General features: G+C 46.0%; 1 protein-coding gene across 2 annotated transcripts in view; it reads right to left on the bottom strand.

Moving 5' to 3' along the window:
* The window catches only part of XKR5 (XK related 5), a 239,582-nt gene that overhangs the window by 19,136 nt on the left and 195,349 nt on the right, over positions 1-25,097 (bottom strand). For both annotated transcript variants that reach the window (XM_078647583.1, XM_078647584.1), the window contains exon 5: positions 15,550-15,719. In XM_078647583.1, coding sequence (XP_078503709.1) covers positions 15,550-15,719 — 170 coding nt within the window. The remainder of the gene's footprint in view (positions 1-15,549; positions 15,720-25,097) is intronic.

Raw genomic sequence — 25,097 nt, 5'->3', positions numbered from 1 at the left:
ATTGTAGAAAGAGGTGTCCCTTCTTGGAGGGGGCATCTTGCTTGAAATTAGTAATTTGTTAGAAGTTTAATGGGTCCCTAGGTATTGGAGTTTCACTTACAAAATGGATAAGCAACATTTTCTTTATTATTGAATCCAAATGTTTTTTTCCCCACATACAAAAGCTATGCTTTCAGATAGTTTAATCATATCTGTGTTATCCAAAATCTAGAGTCTAAGTGTTACGTATTTAAACAACTATTTAAGGTATTACATGTGCCACAAGCAACTAGTTCATTGTCATATTTATGGATCACGAAACTGAATTTATCTAAGATAAAACATTCTTTTCACGACTTCCATCACCGACCATTTCATTGGTCTCTCTGATATCACCCTCCGGTGTAACAAATTGACAAGAATGAAGCTACTGCTAAAACTGCCTCCTTCTAGGGTTATTCTTTCGATATGGGTGGAAGTTGGTGGACTACTCTATCACATGACATCTAGTGATGTGCGAAGTACTACTTGTACCCTGTATGCAGAGGTCTGTAGACAAGAATGCAACTTTGCTAAATGTTATGTTTTGCAACATCCATGTATAAAATGTGCCTTTTACGACACAATTCCTCGCATAAATCCTTATTTAACGCCAACAAAACTGTTGCTTGTGGCAGAGTGTTAATAGGATAATGCATTTTGAATGCAAGACAGGTCTGATATTATAAAACCTGACTGCATCTAATATGAACAAATGTGTGTACTAAGCATAAGGCTTTGAAAAGCAGACTAATCACTTGAATGGTAATGGTAACAGTGGGTGCTTGAATGCCATATTTTCTGTCCAGATATTCCATATATTTTCGCCAACGTTCAAACTAGCACGCCAGAGTAGTGGAAGGAATTTCTTCTCTCTCCTGTGTATGGAAGATGATTGTGAAAGGATGAAAACAGAAAAAAGAAGCAGCATTTCCCTCTTTAGCTTCCATTGGCTTCTGCAAAGCATAAGCATGCATAAGTGACCCTTCCTTGCTCCAGAAGATACCGCTGATAATAAAGGTATATAAGGTACCAGTGCAGGGACAGGGATAGGCACATGAACTGGTTGCTGAAGTGATGCTGAAGGACTGTATTCAGACTGCTGACTCAGTGTCAGCATAAAATATGAAGGGACACTACATATGGATGCATGCTAGATGGCAGTCAGAATTTAGAATATTAAGGTCCCATTCTGATCCGGTTACGAAATCTTCCCAATCAAATCAGTTTGGAAATGGTTTCCTACCCACTCGGATCGGGAGAGTCCGACCGACTGAGTACGATGCATCCGGATGCTTCCAGATACGATTTGGTTGGGCTCCCATTGACTTCAATGGAAGCCTATGTTCCTGATCGCATCGTAATAGGGCCCTCGGTCGGGAAGACACGTTCCTGATCCGATTCGGAAGGAGCAAACGCCTTTAGGAGGCCTTCCTAACCTCATCATAATCGGGCCCTAAGTGGGAATGCTTTCCTAACCTCATCAGAATCGGGCCCTTAGTAGGGAACAGACTAGTAGAATAGGGATGTGTGATGAAATATGATCAGGATTTGCCTAGCATTCGCCTTGATTCGCATATCATCGATTGAGTTGTTTATAACAATCTGATCATTTTGATCAAACACTGCATAAAATATAATCATATATTAAAATGCCATCATTGATGTGTGCACACTGATTTTGGGGTGCAAGGGCTCAACTTTATCATCACCTGAAGATAAGAGATTCTCAGAAACATTTGTATGACTCCTAGAGCTCCCTGTCCAACAGGGCATAATACCCCGAGTTGGAAGTGAGAGACACCTGCCAGTTCCTCTTTTCTTTAAACAGGGCACATTTCCTTTTGGATCCAGGGGGAATCTACTGGATGTTAACCCAATAATATAGTGGTCAAAATGACAAAACAGGTCTGCATAAGATATACTTTAAAAAACTGCCTCGTTTTAAGTTTGGTGGCCTAGCAACCGCAAAAATGAAAGATGTCTGCTGCTTTGAAATACATTTTACCCCCTCAAATGCCTCCCACATGCATGCCTAAAGTCACTGTTGCAGAGGCATGAAAAAACATACCCCCAACAGCAAGTCCACAATCTAGGAACTGTTATCATGTATCCGTGTCAGGGAGAAGGTCCCAAACAGTGGGGGCGTTTCTAGAACTCTTATAACAAATGTCTCTGATGTGCTGAACTCTTTTTCCTAGCAAGTGGAGGACATTTGAACTTTTTTATTTTCGGCACACCCATGGCTTCAATGATGACCAGGGACAGAAGAGACTGTGGTAGATATAGTTGAAAGAGCAATCCTTTATGGAGCAAATACTGCTCAGCCAGCTTTCATGAAGTCAGGTCTACCAAGCAAAATGGTCCCCTGTGCTAGTTAGTGCCTGCTCGATACAGGTAACAACATAAGTTACCACCCTCTAAATTGTCTCCAATGCCAACTGGAGCAGGCCAAGATCGTGGATGGTGAAGTCGGCGCCTTCTCCATCTCGGTCAATGGCAACTTTTAGGAAGGTGGCTACCTGACTATGGTTACCCCAGATTTTTTGCCTGTGTTTAGCTGGTTTTTTGACTTAGTTGACCTGGTTCCCTGCTAATCAGGGCCCCAGGCCATCTGCTCTCTCTGTAAAATGGATTCCATGTACCCTAGGTACATACCACAATTGGAAATGGACTCCTTGTCAGCCCCTGTATAATGCACTATAGGTGCCCAGGGCATAGGGGCCACCAAGGCCTACCAGGGGCTGCAGCATATCGTTTGCCACCCCTGGCTGGTTCTTAAATTGACACAACTGGCTGATCACTCAGCTGGGGTAAGGTGGTGTAATCACCCCTTACTTAGATATAGTATACCTATATCTAAACCTATATCTGGACACATATAAACCTGTGAGCCACTCCTATGGAAGGCCTCATCAATCCTGGAGGCAGAGTGCGTGGTTTAATGTGAGATGGAGCTCTAGCATGAGCTGAGCCTGTCTGCAGCTGTCGGGAACAACTCCCTAAGCTGTTTCAGGATAATGCCATACCATATACTCTTAAGTGCCTTATAATCCTCGCGGTTATATAGCAACTCTGGTTTGGCTTTATCAAAACATGTCGTGTAAGGTGTCATACGATTTGGAATACTATCCCCTCGCCAGTTCTGGCGACGGGGATAGCATTCCACCCCTCTAGAGGGGTAAGACATGTTCCTTTACTTTAATGCGGTTAATTTCTAAAAGGGCCTTAGATCCACAAAATGGATGCCTCTGCCACAGACAAGAGTCTGGACCCCTGCAGCTGACCGAAACTCAGCCAAATGGGGCCTGGACAAAGGGTTTCCTGCCACAGGAGGGTGTCACCACCCTCCACACAGGAGATAGTGGATTGTAGCAGGGAGGTCTGAAAGAAACCAGACACTGCCTGGGGCGCACAAGGCTGCCCCTTGCATAATCCGGCCAAACCGGTTCTGGGGCACTCCAGCCCTCGTGCCAGGGCGGCCTGGATCAAAGGAAAGGGGTGTATCCACCCCCTTCCTGGGTCCCACCCATAGGGGGGGACCTAGCAGGTAATCACGCCCCCCAGATTCGAATAAGAGTGGGAGCAGTGCCAATGCACTTCAGATTAGCCTGAAGAAACATAAGAAACGAAATTCTGGACCCTTCGACATCCTACTCAACGTAGAAGCCCGAAGAATCTCCCTTGTGGTCAAGGAGTGACCACCCTGTGCAAACAGGCACCATCCAGCTATCGACGTCTACTTTGTTGCAGTTCCCGCCGGAACTCGAGCGACAGAGATCGACGAGATCAAGCCTGCCTGCTTTCCAACAGCCCGATCCACAGTCCCTGCAGAGCTGAGACCCGTGGAGGCGACCGGAAGCGTGGGGCACGCCATCTTGAATTGACCACGAGACGCTGACTGTGCAGCCCACGAGTGACCCTCGAAGCTGTACACCGGGGTTTGAGAAGCCCCAACCCTGAGCCACTCTTGCACCGAAGCTCACCCCTCTACACTCATCGAGTGCTGCGTGGGGCCCTTCTGCTACTTTTGGCTCAACGCGTTGGCCTGGTCACTTGCCAGCCGGCTAGTGGCCCCTGTGCCGACGAAAACTTGAAATCGACTTGTGAATCTGGTTGCTCCAGATCTGCACCAGCTCCCCTGAAAAGGAGCCCCCACTCTGACCCTCCTGAACCGAGTGAGAAGCAATCTCCCGGTTCCGCGTGGATTGCTTTTGCCAAGTGTTGTTTGCTCCAATCTTGAAGCCGACAGCGCCGACGGCGAGAGCCTGCGTGGGACAGATCGTGACCTGCTCCTGGACGTCGTAGATGCCCCAGAGCCCACGTGACAGCGGAGAGAAGCACCTCGACAGCGACCTGATTGCGCCCGACAGTGCCTGGTTCCGTCCTGGTTCCACCCTGGTCACTGCTGAGTGACCCAGACTCTGTCCCCTCTGCTTTCAGGTACTTTTCGACTCGAGTCCACCCTTGGACTCCACCGGACACTTCTCTTTCACCCCGCCTGCAGCCCTTTCAGCTCCAAGCACCAAGAGCCTGCGTGACGAAACCCGACTCAACTTCGACCCTGTGCACCCGCTTCCTGTGGGTGAGGTAACTTTGCTCCGCCGGTGTTCCCACACTGGTACACATCTCTAGGGTCTGTGTCTTAAGTTTTGTTCCTCTAGGTTCAGCGGAAGTGTCCTTAAACTTTAACTTTGTAACTTTTACGCACCATTGGTTAACATTGGTGCATGCGTGCGCTTTCCGCACTGCTCCCGAATCCCGTGGGCCTCTCCCGACTTCAGCACTGCTTGTCCTGACTGCTCCCAGCGATTCCCTAGGCCCTAGGCCTAACCACTGTTCGATTGGTATCTCTTATACCACTTGTTTAGTATATGGTTTGAGTGGCCACCCGCCCTCATCCATAATTGTGCAACTTGTATGTTTAAACTGTGCTTTTGATTTAACGCTTGTGCCCCTTTATTCATAAAGAATACTGGGGATTGTTTTTAGTAATAAACACATATATTTTTATAATATATACTTGTGTGGTGTCCTTTCATTTGAGATTACAGGATTGTATGTGGTAAAACAGCTCGCTTAACACAACCTCTTAAGTTAAGCCTTTAGGCTGCTTAGTCCATGCTACCCCTAGGATAGCTTGTCTAACAAGGTTGACTTACAACCTGACACCATAAGGGATTGTTTGGTCTGATAATAGGTGGTTCCAGAATTGGAAACATCACCTATCAGGCCAACTTCTCACACAACTGCACTCTGAAGGGCCTACTGATCTATAGGCCACCTGGCACTGCAGCGAGATTCAGTGAGAGCCTACTCGAAGGCGTCACTGAGGCTGCAGTGCGAGTTGATAAATATCTGGTACTGGGTGATCTCAATTTCCATTTAGATGATCCCGTAGATAAAGCAGCCAGGGAATTCCATCAAGCCATGAAAGCACTTCACTTTGAGCAGAAAGTTAAAAAGCCCACTCACCAACTGGGTCACTTATTGGATCCCATTTTCGCTAATTGGGAACAGGTAGAAGTTCTTGACCCCGTCCCCATCCCCTGGTCAGATCACCACCTGATACCCTTTCTGATTCATACTCAGGGAGCTCTGCCGGTGGTACCGTCTGTCTTTAAACATCCCAGACGGAGATGGATGAACTTTTCTCAAACCAAATTCAATCAGGTGCTCACTGAGAAAGGTCACCCAGGGGGAGTGGGAGTGGAAGCCATAAACACCAATTTTGATCAGCTTATCACGGAGGCCCTGGACCGGGTGGCCCCACTCGGCATAACAAGAGTGGGTGGCCGGGTGCAGAGCACGGCACCATGGTATGATGATGAGGTGCGAGCAGCCAAAGTAGTATGTAAGCATGCAGAAAGACAATGGAGGAAAGCCCTCACTGTGCATGCGAAAGTAGAGTACACAGCTAAAAGGCGTATTTATCATAGATTGATTAGGAAAGCCAAAACTTTGTATTTTGGCAGTAGGATTAAGGAAGCCGAAAATTCCACTAAAGAATTGTTCCTAATCTATAAAACACTCTCGGTAGGGAAGCCTGCAGCGGTGCCTGAAGAACTCTGTACGGTGGAGCGTTGCGACCGCATAGCAGAATTCTTTGCTAAAAAGGTAGCAACAATTTACGCCACCTTTCCTCAGCAGACAATTCAGAATTTTAAGCCTTCTGGAACAACTAAGGTAATGGGGAAACAGCAGTTGTCCAGATTTTCCACCCCCCCGACTGAGGATCTCATCCGCATCTGCGGGTCTATACAATCTGGCTCACCTAGGGACCCTACTACGCCCAGACGACTGATGGGAAGTCTGCATGTTCTTGAACCTTACATACACCATCTATTAAACACCTCTTACGAGACGCAGACTGTTCCCGCTGCTTGGAAACAAGCAATTGTACTCCCGTTGCAAAAGAAAGCGAATGTCAGTTTTGAAAAACTTGAGAACTTGCGCCCGATCTCCCTCCTGCCATATATGGCGAAGGTAGCGGAAAAAATAGCGAACCTTCAACTGATGAAATTCGTGGACGAAACCTCCCTGCTCCACGATTCTCAGTTTGGCTTCCGCCCCCGGCATTCGACGGAGTCAGCTCTTCTTATGGCGGTAGAGGCTCTGCGACAGGGTGTGGATGAAGGCCAGACTATGGCCTTGATCCTATTGGACCTTAGCGCAGCATTCGACACTGTGGCACATTCCATCTTGCTACAGTGTCTGAATGAAGGAGGAGTCTCAGGAGCGGTGCTTGGGTGGATAAGATCTTTCCTGACTGACAGATGCTTCCAAGTTCGTTTGGGTGATTGTTATTCGAGGGAGATTGGGCTGGGCCAGGGCGTGCCTCAGGGCTCCTCCCTGAGCCCAACCTTTGTTCAATCTCTATGTCTCCCCTCTGGCAGCAATCGTTGAAAAATACGGTCTGCGCTTAGTGTCCTATGCCGACGACACGCAGCTGGCTATCTCCCTCTCGCGTACCCCCGGTCTCGCGGCGGACAATTTCAGGGATTGCATGAAAGAACTAACCTGGATGTCCGCCAACTGTTTGAAACTCAACGGTAGCAAGACCGAGGTGCTAGTTGTGGGAGGGACGCCTGCTGCTTGGTCGTCGGCCTGGTGGCCTCCCTGCTTGGGGGAAACTCCAGTTCCATGTCAGGAGGCTAGGAATCTTGGAGTGTGGCTGGATGCTGGCCTGACCTTTGACACCCAGATTGGCCGAGTGGCTGGGGTATGCTTCGGCGTTCTGAAAATTTTAAAAAAGGTGTTAGATCTTCTCCCTATTACTGCTCGCCGAACGCTGGTGCATGCCCTGGTGACATCCCGCCTTGATTACGGCAATTTGCTGTATCTGGGTGCCACGGGAAAGGCCTCCAGGTGCTGCAGAATGCAGCTGCTTGCCTGGTACTGAGGTTCCCTAGGAGATCTCCCTCCAAAGCAGCGCTCCAGGCACTTCACTGGCTTCCTGTTGCAAGCAGGGTGGAATTCAAAACTCTTTCCACATGCCATCGTATTCTGAATGGTAAAGCTCCTGCTTTGCTTAGGAGCCTGGTGACTTGGTATGAGCCCACGCGTAATCTCCGCTCCTCATGCACGGGTCTTCTGATGGTACCAAGAGTAAGAAAAGCACGAATGGGAGGGAGGTCTTTCAGATACCTGGCTGCCAAGTACTGGAACGCCTTACCCCATAATCTGCGATTGGAACCGTCCGAAACCATCTTCAGGAAAAAACTTAAAACTCTTTTGTTCAGTAGGTAGGCGTCTCTGGAGGGTGGTTGGACTGTAGCTCTCACTTATCATAGCGCGGGGACACGCCGGTGGGCGTACTTCCAGGCGCTTTACAAATGTCCAAAATGAAAAATGAAATTGCACTGTGATTCTAAGAGGTTGGACAGGACTTAGTCAGTTTTTGGAAGAAGTAAATTTAACACACACCTTTCTTGTTCTTCTTCTGTACAATACCATTGTACATAGAAAGCGACGCAAGCAGTAAGATTAGAGAGAGCAAGTCAACATTTCCAACTTGGCTGGGTTCCATTAGAGTGAAAATTATCAGGCTATTCTGCAAAAATTCACATGCCGAAAAAACAATGCATGTGTGAAAGTAAAACATGAATCCTTGCAAACTGCAGAGTACAAATCACTCTTCCCCCCACAAATTTTTTGTTTTGCCACCAGTGAAATAAAAAGGGCACTCTTCAGAAAGTTCTTTTATTTCAGAAACTATGTCAATCCTTTTGCACCTTTAAAAACAAGCATTGGCATAGCCAATAGGTCTCTTGTGGGACCTTATAAGTATTTTGTTTTGCAGCACAATATCCTTGTAACTAAATACTTATAAGGTCCCCAAGCGAGACCTATTGGCTATGCCAATGCTTGTTTGCCACTGCCACCTGTTGGGATCCTTCTCTTTAAAGGTCACAGCTGTGGTGTCTTGCTGTCTGATTTTTAACAGTGCTGTATCAGGTTTGTTGGTGCCCACATCGACAAATGTTTGTGCAGATGGAATTTGGATCGGTTTTCGCATGAAGGTGTGGGGCAGGGAAATGGCCCTCCGTTCTATTGTTAGGTGCCAGAGAAGCAAGGCAGTGCAGTAAGAGTTGATGCTGCCGTCTTTCATCGTGTTCCTACGATATGTACGGATCCTCTTGGATATATAGTAAGAACTAATGACGATTTGCATTTAGGTAATGGATCGAGCGTTTGTAACAGGGTCCCAACACACTGATTGCACTTCAGAGACATCCATGCAACCACCTTGGGGGGCGGCGGAGGCAGAAAAGCCACAGGGGACTTTTGTCAGTGCCATGTTAAGAGCCACCGCGTACTCCGGAGCAGGGGAAGGAGTGCTAATGGCAGTGATGCTAATAGCGATGTTTCTGCGGGAACTCTATGAAAGGCGCGTATCCCACCCACGTGCGCCGAAAATGGAGTCAAGCTGTTTTGCAGTTAAGACTGTCAATCTGCCGATAGAAAGATGTGTGCAGTGGGTGTCGTTTAAAGTGTGTGAAAGTATTTGAGATACATTTGCCTTCGATTTCTGATTTGCATCTTGCACTGCACAGTAGCGATGGAAAGCTACATCGGTCTCTGCATTCTGTGCTCATTGTGCCTGTCTTCATTGTAACCAGGGCTCGAAGTGCATTAAAGTATGGAAACAGATTGAGAGCGTCATGCGGCGGGGGTCAGTAAGCTCGGCGATGGGAATCAAAGGTGTGGCTAAAAGAAAAAAAATATTCTTTTTTGTTAGTCTTTCACCGTCAGGCAATTGTTGCTAAAATAACGCACACCTTAAGTGAAAAATTTATTTACCTGCAAGCAAATTACAGTAAAAGCATGAAGCGCCAGCTGGCTTACCGACTGCTGAGGCAGGAAGCAAATGGTGGGGGCCTGAAGGAGGAGGGGGTGCGAGGGATGGGGGAAGCTGGCTGGGGAGAGAAAGCAGAGCGCACGCTGGGCGAAGCCCTTTGATGTGCTGTGAGCGGCCGGGAATGAATGATTAGGGGAGGAGAAGCGGGAAAGTGAAAGTACGGCCGGCCTGCGGCCGGCCATGAATAATTAGGGGAGGAGAAGCCCTGGCCGTGAATGCGCGTGCATGTTGCTCACGTGGTTCACATGAACGGCAAGAAAACGCCATGAAAACGCCAGCAAAAAAGCTGGTGGTTTCATGATGTTTTCGCCGCTTGAATTCTCGCTCCGCTCGATGCGCATGCGCGCATCGATAGGTCGCGAGACCTAAAAATTAAGTTTACAGGAGTAACAGAAAAATACGGAAAAGGATGCACTTCCTAGGAAACTAAACCGATCTCCGGTCGTGAAAGGAGGTTTCATACCTACAAACAAGCAAACATACTACACTAAAAGGAGTCAGATTAAATTAATATAAAAATTAAACAACAACAAGCACTTTGAGCACTGAACCGTAATAAATTCTCAGGGTGCTTATTGCACGACAGATCAGTAAGCCTGTATTTGACTTGGGCCCCTTACGTTAATGTTAAACTGCTTAATAGGTACAGACACTACTTTCATTTCGTGCTGTTTGTCGTGTGCATTACCTCATTGCAGATCCTTCTTTCCAAAAGCATCGTTTATGCTTTAATCGCTTGTGAAACAGTAAATCACAGATAATGGGACTGGAGTCAGCAAACTAAACAGCAAAGATCTCAGATCTCAGAGCTCAGACAGTGACTGTCTCTATTATGGACTAGAAGAAAACTATGGAGGACTTGGTTACTATCGAGGAAACTCTTTATATCGTAGACACGTGGTGGTTGAGAAGGAAGAAACAAAACAAGCATTTGCAATGCAATAGGTCTCGGATTTACGCGAGTTTAAACTATTGGCAATTGTAAACGGCAATGCCTTTTATTTATGTTTTAAAATCCAAAACAAAAATAAAAGGCATTGTTGTTTACAATGTCAATAGCTCAAACTCGCGTATGAGAAGAATGTTCCTGTACTAAGTTATCCAGGATGGTATATATATATATGCGTAGCAGAGTGTGCCGCCTGACTGGCAGTTTGCTGCTTCTGTCATTGCATCCAGGTATGCAATACAAGTAACATTACGCTTACAGTAAGCCAGGACTATTGGCTTTGTCAATGACCGTTATTTGCATAAGATAAAAAAAAGCAACAACTAGGGCTTCGGTGTAGAATATTGAAAAATGCTGCAGTTCTAAAATGATGAGACTGTGAACGAACTATAACCATCTCTTTGAAGTTACATCCCAGTGAAGGGTGATTTTGCTGCAGAGGAAAGTTTTTTTTCCCCTCTAAGGATGAGGGCAAAAATGAGAGCCCGACAGGGACCCGTTTCAGGATCTGCTTTTTAGAAACGGGGGGTACTGAGCACAGGCAGGAACCGGCCCACAAAAAGCCCCGGGTATTGTGAAGAATCAAGACAGCACCTGGTGCTTCAAGATGCGGCTTCGAAGCACATGGGTGTAGGCTCGGCCAGTTTAGAGGCCACAAGGTATGGTATGTTGTGTGTACCTTCTTTCAGCACAGCTCCTCTGTCTCCCGCTATGACTACTCTTCAGTTCCCACATCACCCGAGCAGTGTTAATCGGTGACGTAGCACATATATCGGTGACTCGCGCTCCAGGAGGCCACATGAAATTGCCGAGGTAATGGTAGTATCCTGTGGCCCCACGGGTCAGTCAGTGGCAAGATCCACGACCCCGCAAGGCAAAAGGGAGGACCAGGATGGGCCGGAGAGGCGTGATGGGGAACTGTGTGTCTTCCTGGCGTGGTGGGGAACTGTGTGACTTCCTGGCGTGGTGGGGAACTGTGTGTCTTCCTGGCGTGGTGGGGAACTGTGTGTCTTCCTGGCGTGGTGGGGAACTGTGTGACTTCCTGGCGTGGTGGGGAACTGTGTGTCTTCCTGGCGTGGTGGGGAACTGTGTGTCTTCCTGGCGTGGTGGGGAACTGTGCGTCTTCCTGGCGTGGTGGGGAACTGTGTGTCTTCCTGGCGTGATGGGGTACTGTGTGTCTTCCACTTATTTGTGAGCCAACTATCAGGTCTCTGCAGTGGGAGCGATGGAAAAGAGTCAGTACAGCCTTTGAAATGACACCTTGTCCAGACTCGGGAGTTATGCAGATTTCGTGATACTCTTGAGCCAACCAGACATGTGTAAGACTCGTGCCTTCTCAAAAGCCATAGGACGTATCTGGCTTTTTCTTACAAGTGGGAGGGTCACCGAAAGCTCTAGCCAGGTGCCTATCTCTGGCTTAGCTTGAGGCCAATAGGGCAGAGCTTCCATATGGCTGGCCAAATCCACACTCTATCCTCGAGCCCCCAGAAATGTAAAAACATCACAAACCTGGATATTAAAAAGGTACCCATTTGGTGCCTGAATGGCATAATGTGAAACGCTGCAGGAACGGTTTGCAAATGGAATCCGTTTAGTGCTTCTTGTTGGGGCGCTGCTTCTGTCTCCACCTACGAAGCAGGAGAGGCAAACGAACCAAAGCTGCGCTTCACCTCGTCCTGCTTCACTGCTTGTGCGGTCTCTGCCTCTCTGTCTCACATGCGCTCGATGTAAGGCACTGCGCGCTTGCGAGACAATGAGGGCGAATTCGCCCACCAATGAGACGCCAAACAAGCACTGAAAATGCAATAGGGCTCGTATTTACGCAAGCCCTATTGCATTTTACACAAAAGTGCGGGGGTAAAAGAAGGCACTAACGGGAGGAGGAGGGTTGGTTGTGGTGACAGACTACAGGAGGGAATGATGAGAGGCATGGGAACAAAACAGTTTTTCTAGTAAAGGGACTGATAGCCTCGTAAGGATAAAAATGACGACATGGCCGCCAGGAGGCGGGATTAAGAAGCCAAGCACCAATGAGAATGCAGGAATTTTGATTCAAGCCAATAAAAAATAAGGCTGGAAGGTGGGTGGAGCTTCCCCCACTATACTGTATACAGCATCTCTCTGACGAGACAGCGCATGCGCTGCCTAGTCCGAGACCTAAAAAAGAAGGGTGCCACCCATTTTGTTCAAAACAAAAGTCAGTCTGCTGGGTGCAATTACTGAGGCTTGATTTGCAGTTTTGCTTGTAGGCTGGGAACAATTAGATGTACGTCTCATTGCAAGAAAACCCTCTGGTGGCTGCATAAACCCAAGAGCCAGCCTGGCCAAAAAGGCTTGATGAAGCTTGACCTGAGCAAAAAGAAACGGATAATTGTAAGATGTGAAAGCCATCTGAGACTGTGCTGTAGGGCTGTGTATCCGCATTCATAAATGGCAGATGTCCACTGGCATGTATTATTGTCTGCAATCCTCATGTCATCTTGAGAGCAGTCTTAACACGCTGGCTGTATTTGATGTAGTTAACACTAGGGTCTTGAATTTGAGGATAATTAGGCTTTTGCTCCCAATCCGGTCTGCCCCAGGCATTGAATAATTTATACTAGGGTATCAAGAGACTGCATCATTTGTAGATGCTATTATCTTGAAAATTTAACACCACTTTAATGTTTTCCAAACACAAACTTCCAATTGTTCCAAGTTTTAAGAAGTTACGCCCTGGAGGTAGAGCAATGCTTTCAGGTGCTCAGCACCGGCACTTCTTTCACAGGGACGGGGCTACGATTTTTGGTCATGCAGGTGGTGGTCTCAATATTAATTGCCCAATTTAAAATAAAAAAGAACCACATACCTTGCATGGTGAAGGGCTGGTATGTTTTCATAGGCAGGCATACATTTGTTCAGGCAGGCATGATTATGTAACATCACTTTAGTGATGTTGTCACACCTGTCATGAATCCAAGAAGTCATCATCAACGAATGGCTTGCATTCTATTCCCGGAGTCTGCTGTCCCCTGCCATTGCCTGAGCCTAAGCCTCCCATTGGATAATTGTAGTGGGGGCCTGCAGCCCTGCATTGCTACTATTCTCAACGTGCTTGATGTGGAGGTGGCCCACCGCAACTTTTGTGCGCTATGGAGTCACCTGTAGTTTCCGTGTGCTGCCTACAAGCATGCTAATTGCTGTGTGTGCTTGAGCCCAGTAGGTGCAACAGGCATTCTCACATCTCACAGACATTGCAGCATTGTGGCTGGGACAGTGCTTCTGCTGTGGCAGGCAGGGTCAGAGCAAGCTGAGCAGTGGATGCCTATGCCGTCGTCATAACTGGACCAAACTAATTACAGCAGCACTAGCAGCGACATGACCTGCTGTGCTCATGCAGCCTCCTGACCTGCAACAAACCCAGTCAGACCACACTGATGAAAATGTTCAAAAAGAGAATTTTCATTTGGTGTACATTTTGTTTTCGCACTCATCTGTCGGTGTAGGTAAAGAAGTAAAACGCATGTCTTAGGGGACAGACAACAGAAAATGGTTACAGGATAGAGACTGAGGCAGTGCGGATGTTGAAAGTTGGGCACACCGGAGGTAGAAGTGGGCTGCAGCCTCCTTGGCAGCATTTTCAGCCCCGGCACTTCATTGTTTACAAATTAAGCACTGAGGTAGAGCCTTCTCTGTATCCAGTCTCTTGGTACCAAGGCGACAGAAGATCTCCTGCTGAAAGGATGCTACACTTACAAGTACAGAAAAGCCAATTCGATAGTAAGCTATCCACCTAAAAAATATCTAAAGAATCAAATGTTGGAATACAGTAATTCCCTAGAATATATCTGTATGTGGTATCTGTTTTAAGACGCCTGTCAGCCATCACCTGCTTTTTAAGAGGGCGGGTTTCAGGGCACAAGGCCTTGTATAGACAGTGTTGGTATCAATCTGTTGACGCTTTCTCTTCTCTAAGATTGCTTTGCCGAGCATGGATGCAGAAGGCCAACGACTGGTCTGTGCGGCTGTCCCCACTCTGGTTCTCGCTACAGAATGTGGCTTTTTCTGCCAGTGCTTCTCCCTAATTTATCATTTTATTTTACGCATCCTTGTTTGCTTTTACTTGGACCCAGGTCCTCGTACATACCGCTGTCTCCTGAATGGGTGGCACCCTGGTGTCAGACCTTCACCTGGTGAGTCACAATGTTTTTACCCCCTTTTCCAGCTAGACTAAGCCGCCTCTAAATTATTCCAGTTTGTTTTCTATTAAATGGTTTATCAGGCTCTGCCAGTCAGTGATTTAATCCTTTTTCATCCCGAATCAATAAGTTGATTTTATTCTTGACATACCTTACTGAAAATATAGATGGAACTAATCTGCCTATGGAGCTTTAGCAATCCACTATCATTTATCTTACACAGATACTCCATCCATATGCCTCACATATTAGCATGTGCTTCACATTAACTGTCACACCTTTGTTCCAGTTTTAAGAAAGTTAGTCTTCTTCACAAGTGGACCTGACTTCTGTAGTTCCCAAGTCCCTTGGATACTTCCACTCATGACTTCTTTCTCATTCTGTAAGGCTGCTACATTTAAAATGTTGTTGATATCTTATGAATCATAAAATTAGTTTCAAACAATGACGCCACTATAACTTTGGACTATTGTAACTCCTACCTGATTATTACAGCTAGAGGGATAGACCTAAACTGAGGAACACTTCACATGCACTTGCAATCATTTTGATAGTCATTAATTTTATATGTGGTTCAAATGAATTCCACTATTTCTTGCACATTTGACTCATACCATCATTGTGTATTGCACTGTTCACATATGTAACACCTTTCTTATGATTCAAGTAGATTTAATAGTCTTAAATACAAAAAAATTGCAAAATTGGAACATAAATATTCTGTTATATTGTACTTTATCTAGCATCTGTATCAATGTGACAGATAAAAAGAATACATTTTTTTTTTTTAACAAACTTGGCCCATATGACCGTTAAAGTGTCATGCACTCAGAAGACTGCATAACACTTTATCGGTCATATGGGCAAATTTGTTTATCTCTGAATGATTAAGCAACTTACTACTTACGATGCTTGAAGGAGCCCATGTGCTTATTGGCGTATATACTACTAGAAATAAGCCAGTGTTTGAAAATGAAAATCACAAGTGTCTCAAAAAACGCATACATGGTATCCATATAGAGAAAACACCAAGGCCAACTTACTGAGTAAAACATGACGACCCTGCATCTGGATGTGCCATCACGGAGGTTTATGTAGCAGAAAATATACACTGCGCCTACTAGGATATTAAAAACCTTCCAGTAACAGGCCTTATTAATAATGTCAGTCTGCTGAGATGCAAGCCAGAAGGACATCACCAACCAGTGAAGACCTGTCGGAAAGAATGGGAGAAAGAGGCAAGTGAAAAGCAGCACATCCACACAAGGATCTGCGGGATTGGTGAACCATATATGTGAGGGAGAGGAAAACTTGCAAGCTAGGAAGTGAAGTGAATAATCAGTTAGGATGAAGACAATCGGAAGAATGTGACATGCACTGAGAAATGTGAATTTAAGGATGCATGGTTTAATCAATAATCATCTAGTTAATCTTTTTCAGCATGTGTGTGGATTGCAATGATTTGATATTTCAGGTGCACCAGTGACAAATTACATTAAAAAATATGTTTTGTTTATATATTTTGAATTACTGGATTTCACGATAAAATAAATCAAGCAATATACACTGTATGAATGCCTAACGTTAACAGAGCTTACCAGGCACAAGAGACAACTATTTCGAAAGAAATAAAAAATAAAGTTAGGGACAAAACATACCACACAACTTTATGTCCAGTAGCATTTAATAGCAAGCAATACTGAGTGAAACATTCATGTTTCAAGAGCATCTTAACATAGGAATCATTTGATAGGAATTGCTTTTAATGATATTTCCCCACAACTACTCAAATGTCTCCGCATACACTCCTCCACCTGCTGTAAGTGGGAGCAATCCCCCTGGGGCTCCCTCCGGCTATGAAGGTAGTGCATGTTACCTAGAGGGAGGCCGAGGCGACCATGGTTGGGGGAGACGAATCACCCAGAAGACTCCCTTTGGGCCGGCACAGCCCTACGCCCGGTGGCTGGATCACAGGTGTTTCAACCCTGGAACCTTATCGGTATCTCCCAACAGGGGGGGGAGGTGGTCAGGGGGAGGGGGGGTTTGCTCCTGGGTAATTCTTTAAATACTTTTGACGACCTGCAGGAAGAGTTCCAACTCCACAAGACTCAATTTTATAAATACCTTCAACTCTGCCATGCCCTCACACTATACTCAGCCTGTCTGGAGGAGATTCCAGAATTCAATCCTCTAGAAGGTAAAATACTGCTGACACACTTTTCAGACAAGATCTCTGCCTTATCCCGGTCCCTAATCAATAATGCCCAGGGCCGGATTGGGAGTAAACACCCAATTATCCTCAAATCTGGGCCCCACCGGGAGGCATGGGCCCACAACGTGGGCTCCATGGAGAACAGAGACTAGATGGAGGCGCTGGCCTCTCCCAGAGAAGTGCCCATTGCTTGCCAGTACCGCCTCATTCAGCTGTGGTACCTACATAGAGTATACTATACAAGGTAGAGGCTCTGGAAGAGGAAGCTGTTGTGTCCACCCCATGCCTCCACTGCCGGGAGGACAGGGGTGACTTTTTCCACACATTCTATAGCTGTGCTATCATGATACCCTTTTGGACGGGAGTTTTTGAATGGGGGGTTGGAGGGGTTTGAGTACTGCAGCTGGCATTGCCATGGATACCAAGGTGCATTTTGCAAAATATCTCCGACGACATTAACGGAAAGAGGTATCTGCGGGCCCTGCTGTGGCTGAGCCTGGTAATAGCCAAATGGGACATCGCACTGACCAGAAAAGAGGCCAGCCCTTCTTTGCTGGATCGGTGGAAGGGAAGTTTAGACCATTGCTTAGGTTTGGAACGCCCTATTTAAATAGTGCAAGGTTGTCCTCAGAAGTATTACAACATCTGTGAGAAATAGGTGGCTTACTGCGGGATCCACTTGGGGCCGAGCCCTGGGCGTCGTTCGAGGCAGAGATCCTTCACTGCATAACTGCGCTTTCTGTGGTGTGGAAGAGGACGGTGCGGGAGATGTGTGCAAATGTGGAACACTACCTAAGGTGTTTCACCCATGACGTGGTGTTTTGAGAGGCTGTCTTGTTAGTATTTTTGTTTTGACCATACATTCTGCCTGATGAAAATGTTGTCATTATAGGTCACAGGCCAATACCTTTTGACTTCCATAATCAGTTTGTATACCAATTTATACGACACTGCTGTCATTGGTGGCCGGATATTTGTGTATGGTTTTGTTTGTTTTAAAAACCTAATAAAAAGTCTTTTAAAGAAAACATATCTTCACATCACTGGACAAGAAGAGGAGTGGAGTAACTTTTTTATGCTAATGGGACAGAGAATAAAACTCCATATTCTCTCGCTCATGGTCCACAATGTATGGAGTGGTGGCTACCTGTCCAAACAAAGTCCCTTGTCATTGATATGAAACACTAAATTAATGTAATTGCTAGTGCAAATATAATGCAAAGATTGATATGCAGTGCCCACACTTTGGCTCACCTAATTTTACTGATTTATACCAGTACTCAGATTCTTTGGGGGAAGGTGGGGGTTCCAGATGTCTATGGTTACACCATTACAGCCTTAAGATCTTGTCTCTAATGTTAAAAATGATAGCAAAGATATGTAAAGCAAGACTCTGAGCTACTAACAGTACATTAATGACTATTCTTCATTGCATTATCATGACATGATTGTCCAAAAACATAAATAGGAATCCTTTGGGGTATTCATTAATGCTGATAGAACATGCTCCGTTCAAGCAGCAGTGAATTAAAAACGTTTTCTGAGGTTTAGTTAAAAGAAACTTACATAACTGTGTGCTTTTGCGTAATCTACCTATGTTATCAATTGGGTTATTAATAGTTCAGGATGTGAGGCCTGCACATGCAACAGGTCCACAACCTTTCGTTACTTGGAAACAAGTATCTCATTGTAGTTTTTGACTCTCTGGGAGAAGCAATGCAGAGCAGTCCAAGGCCTAATCAATAGAGGAAGTTTGGGCTAGTAATCACTATTCACTGGCATGCAATATTAACACTCAAGAAATGATTATTATTCAAACAGTGTTTTTTATTTGAAAAGGGAATAGTGCACCTATTCCACACACACAACGAAATACTGCACAATAATTTTCAAATATATGCATCAGGCACACAGAAATACCTTTGGTGACATTCTTAAATCGCATTTGACCCCAAATATCGCAGTACCTCCCCACCACCTATACCAGATGAAACATCACAATATAGGGAGAAATCACTTTGGTGTCTCCAACCAGTCCATTGTGAGATACCTGTAGATCCCAGACACCTTCAGAGTAGCTCACAGCCTTGAGTTAATATCTAAATAAACACTGGGTCACATTTTCCTTTTAAAGTTAAGGGAAGGCTCGGTTTTAATTTACATTATTATCATCAGGCTACAGATAGCAGGGCCTGATAATGAGCAGTCTGCAGTCAGATTTATCACCCAGGCTGGGGCATAGTCACAGATGTGAAGAACTGGAGCACTGAGGTGTTTAACTGTTAAATAAAAGTCCTAGTCAACTCGATATTGGAGCGTGAAAACAAAGTGATGTTTCTGAAGCTTCTAATGGGAGAAAATTAAAATGAAAAGCAACCTTCATGATTAAGTTAATGCTTAATTTTACTTTTTAACTATTTCAAAGTAATTGCTTCTAATGGCCAGGAGACACAGCCATTTTTAGAACTGAAACATAGAGTTGTTTTTTAAATGGGAGGAATTTAAAGTACAGAAAAATGTTCTATATTTTGAACATTTTTGCAGAACTTCTTTCTGCACTTTACAAAAAATGGTTCTCTGCTTGTGTTAGACATGTAATGGTGCCATATATGGCAAAAGGTATGTTAGGCTCTCAGTCACTCATACACATATATCACATTCATATGCACACATGTTCATACATCCCCAAAGACCACTCTCTCCCTGGCACACATGACAGCCTTGTCATAGTCCCCCTAGTCAGCTATTCTTTTTCATACCATAGTATCTGGCTCTATGAATATTAGCCTTAAAGTCAATGAAGCTGGGCTTGGAGGTGTCTGGTAACATTGCGTGAGTGGTTTATCCTTAAGTGGCGCACAAAGATTTTCACTGATCAGAAGTAGCTCTCACTGCAGAAAGTGTGAGAGACTATAAATAATGCCGGCCTACTGTCTTTGTCAAAGGGTCATCACAACAACATATAAGGCAAGCCTATTGGCTTTGTAAAAGTTTGGACACATCAATAATATAAAGCAAGCCTATTGGCTTTGTCAAGGGGTCACATTAGAAGACCAATAACCACGTCATAAAGTTACCAACAATGTTTCAATGCCACCATTGTTGTCAAAAAATCATTTGCAATGTTTGTGAAAAAACACTCAACAATATACTCCTAAGAAATCACTTAAAATCAACATAACGTGTCTGGGTCTTTTTATACACTTTTAGGCCGGGTACCAAAAACAAAGCAAAAGTTTCCCCAGGTCATGCATCCTTTGACTTGGGAGACATGGGGTTAATTTTGAAAGTTAGCAAGGGGGAGGTTGCTGCAACCAGACAGCCCCCCAAACACACCCTTAGGGCTGTTGGTGGTGCCTCTGTCCTCCTGGGGTCACCACTAGCAAGATAAACGCATGCAAATTAAGCCCCACAGGGCATTATGGGGCGCTCCCTCCAGAACAGTAAATATTTGATTAGCAGCTCTCTCGCTGCGATCGGGAGAGCCATGTGCCTTTTATTAAATGTTATCTTTTAAATGGGGGTACCCAGTCCCACTCGGGACACCCCCAGGGCAAATTTTGTGTGGGGAGAGCCCCAAGGCCCCTTGACCCCGTCCAGCCAATCGTGCACAACTTTTTTGTTGGGTGGGAGCCAGCAACATATCTTTTCTTGCTCCTGCTGCATAGGAGCACTTCCTTTGTGCTCCCACAGTGGGTACCAGCTTCCATTCTTCTGGGTCCCAGGACCCAGTATTTTTTTCTTCGTGTCCGATGATAAGAGTCCCAGGCCCACTTTAAGCTGATGCTGACCAGGGGGATGGGTCCCCTCTTTGGAAGAAATTGTTAAATACATTTTGGGCCAACCCCCGGGGCACTGGCCCACCCTGGGGGTAAATACTTAGAAGAGCGGCAGAGCTCTACATGGTCCATTTCAACAAAAGTGCTCAAAGGTAAGATCTTTACAAGGCGGTAACTCGGGGCCGATGTGCTGATTTTGATAATCTAGGCATCATTTTACTCTCCAGTGGCGAGCTCTAACCACCACGACCATTTCCAGTAGGCCCCCAGGGTTGCACTCTGCTGGAAGCTGATTTAACTGTCTCCCTGCACCAGCTTTCTCCTCTGCTGTGTTCTCCACAGACCCCATGGCCTTCTGGACATCTTGCAGGACACCTGGGGGACAGTGGAGTACAAGTCTTCCCATATTTGGTTCTCAGGGGGTTTAAGATGGCCGGCAGCACTGGCCCTTGGAGAGAACCACTAGTCCTGGGGTTAGCTACAGAGTCCTCAGTCCATCAATGCATCAGGGGGTTTGTCCTTATAACTATCCTTAGTGTTGTCTGTCGGAGTCCAGGTCCACCTCTTCTTCATGTTCTGGGATGCCACTTTTATGGCTTGTCCAGCAGGATGGTGGGGGATTTTCCTTTTGTCTAACTATTCCCCTTTCCTGGGTTTGGCTCCAGCAAGGCTAGTGACACAAAAAGCTGTAGTCCTGCCTCTTTGTGTGTGCTAGGTAAAGTCCCTTTCAAGTGTAATCAGGGCAGGGTCCAAGTCTTTCCCAGCCATTCTGTCAGAAAGACACACTCCCTTTACACCCAAGCCCCTTAGTGCACTGTCTGGCTACTATATGCATTTCCTAGTGGAGAAAGCCATAACCAGCCAAGGAAGCTAGAAGCTCCCAGAAACGTTGGTCACAAAAATGCCAACGTTCTAAAAGTGCAAAACCAACAGTTGATGGACAGAATGCAGAACCATGTCATACATTCACCCCAGTATAGAGATCTGGGCCTAAATCCAACGTTTCTTTGCTCACCATGCCATTCCAGTTTGAACCCAGCCATATGCAAATCAGTCTTTTGAGCCTGCACCCAATGGGAACAGTCCAGCCCGAACTGCCAAGCCAGGTTCTCCCTGGACTGGAAACAAACATCCTAGGACCGGTTTCGGGCTTTCAGCCCTCTTCAGCCAGGATAGCTTGATTGCAGTGACATGGAGAGCACAGGACTCAAGTCTGTTCCCATGGGGCACAGGGTCAAGACTGATTTGCATATGGCTGGGTTCAAACGGGAATGACGGGTATGCTCAGACGTGAGTCCTGTGCTCTCCATGCCACTGGAATTAAGCTATCCTGGATGATGAGGGCTGAATGCCCGAAACCGGTCCTAGGATACTTGGTGAACCAGGTCACCAAGAACGGTGCGCACGCAAGTAAGAATATGCATTAACATGTGGATTACACGAAAGTGAAGGAGTGCACTTTGATTCAGATACTTCTGTTGCTTACAATATTCCGTTCCGACAAAGGGTGCACCCCAAATTTTTATGATCGATTTACAAGATTAAGATTTTGACATCGGAGACATCGGAAGATTTTACATCAAAGAGTGCCTTGACTACGCATGGACGTTACATTCTGTACAACATGGGACTGTTGTATTTCGATTGTTTTATGTACTTCCTTTAATTTTTCATTTTTATGTTTGTCATTATTCGTTGTTCAGTTGAGGGGAATTAGTATGGTTGCACAGGTAGGCATTTATGTCATGTAGTGGTGAATACATTCATTGGGGAAGTGAGGGAGCATTGTGATGTATGAAGAGTGGTTAGTGCAGCGAGTGTGGAGTTTAGTGGGTCTGGTCTGGGTGCAAGATGTGATGATAGAAGTGAGGGGAGAATGAGGTTGCATGAGAGTATGTGATTTAAATTGAGGGTTTGATCAGGTTTTGAATGAGATTTATGAAGGGGAGGTTTGATATCTCAGTAGGATTCTTGTTCTGGTTAGGGCAGTGCATTGTGGGGGTTGTAGTAGTTGGAGTGTGTTGGGATTGAATCATGTGGTTGGATAGATTAAAATGATTCAGGACATGTGAGTGGGAGTACTGGTTTTTATAACGGTTCGCCTGGAGGGTGATTGTGAGAGCAGCTTTTGAGAGAGTCAGAGAGGAGGATATCAGTTGTATTAAGAGGGAGTAGTTTCTGTCCTGTAACTCCAGTTCTGTAGTAGGGGTATCTCTGTTATAGTCATAATCTAGTGAATAGTCCCGCCCATGTGCGTGGACCCCAGAGCAATCAAAAATAATCTCTTAAGGTGTCAAAAAATGCAGAACTGCACAGACACTTAAGAGAGACTTTAAAGACAGATAATGCAGCCTATATCCACAGGCTACACTGTCCAGTACTTCAACTAGAAATTCCACCAAAAAATTCACAAACAGCAAAGCCTGTCCAGATTTTCCTTGCTTTAACAGCAAAAACCCCTCTGGAATGATAGAGAGGAAGACATGGACAGACAAGCCCCATAGGCTGCCATTATGTGGCTCAAAACAGGATACTGTGCCTTTAAGAGAACTTTCCAGAACTTCACAGTATCCCAGAATGCACTGCAGGTCCCTTTTACTTTCAGTTCTTTTCGAAGGCGTAACACGCCCGACCTGTAGCATTCCTTACATGAATATCTCTCTCCACCGGGGAGGAGGGTGGGCGCTTATGACTATAACAGAGATACCCCTACTACAGAACTGGAGTTACAGGACAGAAACTACTCCTTCTGTAGTAGGGGATCTCTGTGTATAGTCATAATCTAGTGAATAGAATGGCAAGCCCATCCCCACACCAAAGCGTCGGTGGAGAAAAGAGAAAATAACACCACTACTGTGCGAACAGATTTCGCAGCGAAGCCTGCCCAACCTGAGCGTCTGCTCTGGCATCAGTGTCCAGGCAGTAATGCTTAGCAAAGGTATGGACCGACTTCCAAGTGGCCGCCTTGCAGATTTCTGCAATTGGAACATTACGGAGCAAAGCAGTCGTGGCAGCTTTGCCCCTGGTGGAATGAGCCTTAGGTTTACCCCCAAAGGTCTTACCAGCTTTTTGGTAACACAACTGTATACAGGACACAATCCACCTAGAAATGGACTGTTTAGAGGTAGCAAGACCTGTCCTGACTGATCCATAATTGATAAACAATTGATCTGACCTACGAATATCCTTGGTTTTATCCAGATAAAATTTCAACACCCTCCTGACATCCAGGGAATGTAAGGACCTTTCCGCTGGAGAGGAAGGATTCTGAAAAAACATAGGTAAAGTTATGGTCTGTTAACAAGAAAGTCAGATATAACTTTAGGAAGAAATTTAGGGTGAGCAGGCATAACAACCTTAGCAGCATGAAATACAGTATAAGGTTCTTGGCAACACAACGCCTGAATCTCACTCACCCTGCGTGCCGATGTAATGGCCACGAGGAACGCCGCCTTCCAGGATAGGTGCTGCAACGAAGCCTTATGAATAGGTTCAAAAGGCTCCTTCATCAATCTGGACAGCACCACATTCAATTCCCATGAAGGCGAAGGAAGCCGGACAGGAGGGAACACTTTCTTCAAGCCTTCCAAGAAGTCTTTGATCACAGGGATCTGAAAGAAGGAAGTCTGTGAAGGGCATTTTCTGTAGGCAGTCAAAGCAGCCAGATGAACCTTAATGGAAAGAACATTAAGGCCAGACTGCACCAGATGTAGAAGATATGGAAGGATGACATCCTCCTTACATGTCGTCGGGTCATAGTTCTTGGACTTGCACCAGATGCAAAACCTCTTCCACTTGTAAGCATAAGAAGTCCTAGTGGAAGGTCGCTTAGCCTTCTTCAGTATGTCCATGCAATCTTCTGGGAGATTCAGATGGCCATATTGCACTATCTCAGGAGCCATGCCGCCAAATTCAAAGACGAGAGGTTGGGGTGCAACATCTGCCCCCCCGAACTTCGTGAGAAGGTCCGGCCTGCACGGCAGCCGCATGTGAGGAAGGAGGGACCGGTGAAGCAGGTCCGTGAACCACCACTGTCTGGGCCATTCCGGGGCAATCAATATCATCCGCGCCCTGGACTGGGACAGCTTGATGAGCAACGTCGGAATCAGGGGAATGGGTGGAAAAGCGTACAGAAAGCTGTTCGACCAGTTGATCCATAACGCATTCCCCAGCGTCCCCGGCTGGTAGTACCTGGAGGCGAAGTCTCGGCACTTGCTGTTTTCGGCGGTGGCAAACAGATCTACGTCTGGAGTCCCCCACCTTGTGAAAACTTCTCCTAGTACTTCGTCGTTTATGACCCATTCGTGGTTTTCCTGAATCAGTCTGCTCAGTGCGTCTGCCTGAACATTCTGCACACCTGGTAGATGGGTAGCCGTTATTGTCAGTCCTCTGGCTAGAAGCCAGTGCCAGATCGCCTACGCCTCCTGTGACAGAGTGCGCAATCTCGACCCCCCCCCTGCTTGTTGAGGTAATACATCGTGGTCGTATTGTCCATCTGAACAAGCAAAGAGTTGGTCCGGAAGGACGGATGAAAGGCCTTCAGCGCCAAGTTAACAGCTCTGAGTTCCAGGAAATTGATGTGGTACGTGGACTCCGTCGG

This window comes from Lissotriton helveticus, chromosome 6, assembly GCF_964261635.1.
Source record: "Lissotriton helveticus chromosome 6, aLisHel1.1, whole genome shotgun sequence".
NCBI lineage: Eukaryota > Metazoa > Chordata > Amphibia > Caudata > Salamandridae > Lissotriton > Lissotriton helveticus.
The sequence above is the reverse complement of the archived record's forward strand: the minus strand, read 5'-3'. Positions and strand labels throughout refer to the sequence as shown.